The 6,400-nt window shown below is 34.2% G+C and overlaps 1 protein-coding gene across 1 annotated transcript; it reads left to right on the top strand.

Moving 5' to 3' along the window:
- The first annotated feature begins 875 nt into the window (after nucleotides 1-875).
- Nucleotides 876-3,724, top strand: LOC149192439 (uncharacterized). Its single transcript, XM_089406385.1, has 2 exons — nucleotides 876-1,357; nucleotides 2,820-3,724. Exons 1-2 carry the CDS (start codon nucleotides 914-916, stop codon nucleotides 3,465-3,467), a joined length of 1,092 nt encoding a protein of 363 aa, XP_089262511.1. The 5' UTR covers nucleotides 876-913; the 3' UTR covers nucleotides 3,468-3,724.
- The last annotated feature ends 2,676 nt before the right edge of the window (nucleotides 3,725-6,400 follow it).

The following is a 6,400-nucleotide window of genomic DNA, read 5'->3' on the forward strand; positions in this document are numbered from 1 at the left end:
ATATATAACTGATATACTGATAAATACTATATATAATAACTGGAAAATTTTATTATAATGAAAATGTTACAACTGAAGTACATCTATAAATACACCATTGTGTTCATATTAAAAAGAAACCAAAACCTAATCTTTAAATTGTTTGTTATTAAATACTTTGTAAAATACAGCCAAAATTTTAATTCTCTTTCCCAAAAAAATGTATTGTGAAATGTATTTATTGAATATAATTTTTAAAAAATAAAAAATATAAAAATGAGTTGAATAATATCATATAAATATAAATATATATATTATATATATATAATATAAAAATGAGTTGAATAATATCAATAATCTATGGCATATTATACCATAGCAAATGTAATAGATGTATTGCAATCAACATAAATTTATTGAAATTTTAGTAATTATGAAAAATTTAATTTGAAATTTTATTAATTATGAAAAAAATTAAAAACAATAAAATTTTAAAAAAAATTCTTTAATCCATACCAAATGTAATAGATATAGTGCAATTAACATAAATTTATAGGAAAAAAATTAAACATCTTTATAATTGTAATAATTTGTTTTTTATTATATATAATTGTCTATATTATAATAATTAATTTTTGCTATTATATTATTTTTTTAATATAAGTTATTTTCAATTTTATATCGGTAACTTCAGTTAATTCCAAAATTAGACCCATTTTTTTAAAATACAATGAATATATAAAAAATAAATGTCAATGTAGCGGAAAATGAGGTGTCCAAGCTATCCTTATATCTTGGAGCAAAATATTAAAAGTCAAACGACTCTTCGTCTCGTTGCTCCCAGCGCCCGCAAAGTGCATTTAACTGGCAACTCGCAACTCAACTGAGCGCGTCGTCATTGGTAGCGAAGAATATCAGCGGTGGTGATTTCAAGATGTCAAGCAGCAGGTCGATGCTGGGGATGAGTGTGGAGGTGCGAAGTAACGAGTCCAGGTATCGTGGTGCTTGGCTGCAGGGAGTGATGGTGGCCATCTATGTGCCACCTGGGCGAGCGCGTCGTTGCAAAATACGCTACCAACAAGAATTTCAATTCCTCATGGACAACGGGCAACCCTTGACAGAAGATGATGTGTCATATACGCAAGTCAGACCCATTCCTCCCCTCTTGTCAGAAACACGCTCTTACTCCGTTGGGGATATTGTTGAAGTTTACGACGATCATTGCTGGTGGTGGGGCTCCGTCGTTAGAGTGTTTCATGCTGCCGAGTGTTTCTTAATCCATAATCCTCAGACTGGCTGCTACAACAAATTTCCTCTCTCCAAACTACGCCATCCTCTAAAATGGTCCAAAGGAAGTTGGTCGCTGTTGTACTCGAAGGTGACACCTTTATTGCGATTATAGTTTCATATCATTTTTTCTTCTTTTCTATTGCGATTATAGTTTCATATCATTTTTTCTTCTTTTCTATTATCATTTCTTCGGTGATGAACTTCATATGATATAGAATTCCCATTAGAATCAATAATTTGTTTCTGCGGTTAATTAATGGATTTTTATAGTCACGTTCTCTTTTACTTGTTTCCAATAGAAAGAGGATGATTTGAAGTGTTCGAGTAATCCAGGATTATCAGAATTCTTCGCTTTTAAGTAGTTTTGTAAACCTAGGGTTCAAACTATAGCTTCATGATTATTATGTACCTTTGAGGTTAATGTTTTGTAAACCTAGGGTTCAAACTATGACTTCATGATTATTACGTACCTTTAAGGTTCAATGCATTAACGTCCACCTGGATTTCAAGAGAACTTTGAAATATTATTGTTTCAAGTTGAACTAGGGCTTTAAAAAATGATGAGGATATTGTGCGTTTATGCAGACTTGGCATTCGTTTATCCATTAATGAACTTTTGTTTTCAAGAATTAATGAGCTTTTGTTTTCAAGATTTTTTTAAAGAGGTGTGTTTTCACCTCGGTTGCAAGAGAACTTTGAAATATTCTGGTTTCAAATTGAATTTTAGGGCTTTAAAAATGATGGGGATATTGTGCATTTATGCGGACGTGACACTGGTTTATCCATGACATTAATCAGATTTTGCTTTCAAGAATCTTTGTAAAGAGACAGGGTTTAGAAGACTTTAAATATCTGTTTTTTAATTAATTTATTGAATTTCAGATCCAAATCATGACCTTCCACTTATTATGCAATTGGGAGGGTCCAATATATCCTCCATTGTATGAATGAATTGGTGTAAGCTTCTTTAAGTGCCTAATAATTATAAAGTCTGAAGTTGCATTTGAGCCCTAAATTTTACAAAGTCAAAATCAAAGTCGATGCCAATTTACTTTTTCACCTTAGTTTCAAACTTTCTGGAGAGCTTTGAAATATGTAATACATTTTCTTTCGAGTTGAATTCTGTAGAATATAACAATGATATTGTCCATTCCCACAAATTTGAAACTCAGTTGCATCTGTGTACAAGTATGGTTGATTATGCTTACTACGTTATAGATGGGTTCGTATTTCATATCCCTGCCTTGTGTATAAACATTAATCCTTTGATTATGCTTACTACGTTGTAGATGGGTTCATATTTCATATCCCTGCCTTGTGTATAAACATTAATCCTTGCCTTCTAAGGTGAATGTAATTCTCTTCAACTAGTTGTGCAGTGAAGGAGAGATGGATGATTTAATTCCAAAATTATAACGCACTAAATTTTTTTTCCTACTTTTACTAATTCTCTCTCAGAACTTGTATTATTATGTTTCCTAGTGAACTTAGGAGGACCTTGAGTCCCTCCATAATACAATGGCTAATGTATTATTTCTTGTGTCTTGTAGCATTCAAGGGATGTCATCTATGATGGAAACTGTCCCGTGGCTGAAAATAGTGAGCAATCTTCTGTTGCATCATGTCCTGGGGATATGCAATCCCAAGAGCAACCATGTAGCTTGGTAGGAACGAGGGTACCACAGAAAACTCAAGAATGCTCAAATTTCCTCAATGCTAAGCGAGTTGTCAAAGATTCAAGACAGTCCAAGTCTTTTGGAAATGGATTAAAGAATGTTGGAGCCCGTCCTTTGAAAGGAGTCAAAAGACCGTATGTCCCTGATGACAGAAGAGATAGAACATTCAATGGATTAAAGAATGTTGAAGCGAATTCTCCTGCCCGTCCTTCTAAACGAATCAAAAGACCGTGTGTCCATGATGACAGAAGAGATGGAACATTCAGTGGCATTCAAAATGGAAAATGCGATAATGTCAAAAGGTTTACGCGTGGAGATTCGGCAGAAGCCATGGAGCAAAGGATAAAAACACATGAGATGCAGTTACTGGCATATCGTTCTGTGTTAAAGGCCTTTCACGCTCAGAATCCAAGTTCCTTAAGCTTGGAACAACATTGTTTGCTGACCAACCTCCGTATTCAATTCCACATTACTAGCGATGAAAATACACGCGAGTTGAAAAGAGTCACTTCTCAGTCCTAATATCTGATGTTGGCATCTTGTGAAAATGCATTTTATGAGTATGTCAACATCAGGGAGCCAAAACATTCTAACGGCTCCAGTCAAAGCAGTTGACCTTTCAAACTATTGATTAATAATAAAGCTGAGTACATTCAGGAAATTGGACTCTGAATCTAAAGCGCCTTTGTTTGGTCTTTTATTTGACATGATTTCAAGATGTCCACAATTCAGTCGAATTTCTTCTTATGAGCACATTTTCGTGACAATTGAGTTTAAATATACCAAGAAAATTAATTTGGAAGTCAGAATTAAGCAAGAGTTCAAAGTATAAAGGATGTTAACTCGCTCAATAGTCTATGAAAAGCTCTTTATGTCATAATATATCATTCAGAAGAGAATTCAAATTTATAAATTTTATTAAAACTTTTATATTGAAAATATAATAAATGCAGGAAGCATCTGACTTCATGTACATTGATACTGAACCCTATCAAACAAAGCTCGTTTCTTTGGTCCACAAACCTAATTACCTTTAAATTTATTATCCTTCCCATGAAGTATTCAGTTATTGGATCCCTGATTTGAATCCTTGGGCAGGCTCCTTTCTTGACTGTGCAATAACTACTTATGTTTTCTACTTCTTGTTCTGTGTAATGGGAAGGACGAGCCACAAACAGTCAAATTTTTTTCTTACATAATATCTTAAATAACTTTGAATATCCCAATACAAAACAGTACATACTTTAGGCAAACTAAATGCAGGTGGAGCCCAATCTGTCTGCAGCAAGTTTAATGGGAGAATTAAGAGCAGTTGGTTTGTAAGACTTTTGATGCTCTAACATCCAATCTGATTCTCTCTATCCACCACTAGCTTTGTTGTCGCAGCTGACAGCATCCAAAATTATTTTCTGGGTTCTTAAGTGTAATCTACATTTAAGTTATTTCGCTTGCGATTCCTATATCAATTTATTCACCCAGTTTCAAACTATATTGTATTAATTTCTCATGCAGTTAAAATATTGTTACTTGATAGTCTATACACAGCTGCTGGTGCAGTTAAATCTTAACGCTTCTTCCTTTAAGAAGAATTTGTATATTTTGGATTGAAAATTGAGTTCAATATTGATGTTTGTGCTCTAAGGTATGCTCAATGACACCAGGTTGTGTAAGGAACACAAGAAAATAACCTATAATACTACTCCCATAGAAGATCACGTTAGTCTCGACAAGTTGGTTAGAAGGTCACATTAGTCTCGACAAGTTAGTTAAGTAATGTGGAGTTGTGACACTGCAGATTGGGCCATCTATGTAGAACTAGTTGGTCAAGTAATGTGGAGTTGTGACACTGTAGATTGGGCCATCTATGTAGAACTAGTTGGTCAAGTAATGTGGAGTTGTGACACTGTAGATTGCGCCATCTATGTAGAACTAGTTGGTCAAGTAATGTGGAGTTGTGACACTGTAGATTGGGCCATCTATGTAGAAACTAGTAGAGATGAGGCGGAAAACTTGGTTATGGGTGGGATGTGGATTCATCGTAAATTTTGTAGTTGTCTATAAATTACTTTTATGGTAAGCATCATTAGGACAATTCCTAAAAGATACTACAATCCCTTTCAAAGGTAAGCATCATTAGGACAGTTCCTTAAAGATACCACAATCCCTTTTAAAGGACTTCTTGAATTGATTCATATAGACAGCAACATATGTGAGTCACTGCAAACTATATGGCATGCTGGTGCAAGGTACTTTGTTACATCCATTGATGATTCATCTAGTAGAATGCCAATTGCTTTTCTTAACAATAAATGAAAAGTTTAGATACCTTAACAGTATTTCCAGCTTTGGCCGAAAATTAGACAGCAAAATCTCCCAGGAAAATTAATGTGACAATTACAACAAATACTTTTCTACAATGTTTACTATGTGATAAAGGAAAAGATGAAGCAAGATGAGCAAACCGAAGATATATATTGTAAAATGTAAAGGTGAAAAACTTGCTCAAAAAGACAAGATGATATTTTCATTAACTTTAGGTTTGTTTTTATGCATACTCGATACAGAAATTTGCACTTGATGGAAAGAACAGAAATACTTTAAAGGTGAAGGCCTCTCTTAGAAGAATGACACTAAAATATGCTGTCAAGTATCTCTAAGCAAGTTACAAATCTAAGGTGCCATATAGATGTAGGAATTACAAAAACGCTAGATGTCAATTGCAACGTCTACCAGAGCATCTCACTAGGGACAAACCACTGCAAGAGAAACTGCTAAATTATACACTTGCGATATACAATAAAATTCATGAAGGAAATTTAAGGTCCTTACCATATAATCCTTGCTTAACAAGAATTTTTTCTTGATTTCTATAATAAATAGGGAAGCCTATGCTTAAATGTGTATTGTAATATCCACTCAACCTGGAAAGACACACTCGCTTTAATACAAAGTAGATGTATTGAAGTCTACCTATTTTTGGTGGTCCTTGTTTTGATATTTAGCAATATATCTTTTGGAAGAGGAGGTTGGAACTTGGAAATATGGAATTCTACTCTGTCCCAAGATGGCCATTGCTGGCTCCAAATAAGACCCCCGGTTGATCAACCAATCGCATGAGATATAAATGCATTTAAATATTGGGAAAAAAATTAAATGAACAACTGATGCCTAATGTAACCCTTAGGGGAATTGGCCAAAAATTTTGGTCAATGCCCAAACTAATAGCAGTCAATGTAAATGAAATGCAATATAGCATACCTTGTAGTAGGTGTAATAAGTGCACGAGTGGTGAAGTCAACTTGAAATAACACAAATGTGCCATGTACTAAATGCTTAGAAGGCTCGATACCAAAAAACGCTCACAAAAAATCTTGGCTAAACCTTGCAACAAGAGCTCTATGAAGGCAGTGTCTTTGTCCTACTCTATCTGCTCATGTGATGTGCAAGAGGCAAAG

Source organism: Pinus tabuliformis, chromosome 2_2, assembly GCF_031772625.1.
Source record: "Pinus tabuliformis cultivar Carrire ecotype Pingquan chromosome 2_2, CPIR1, whole genome shotgun sequence".
Classification (NCBI taxonomy): domain Eukaryota; kingdom Viridiplantae; phylum Streptophyta; class Pinopsida; order Pinales; family Pinaceae; genus Pinus; species Pinus tabuliformis.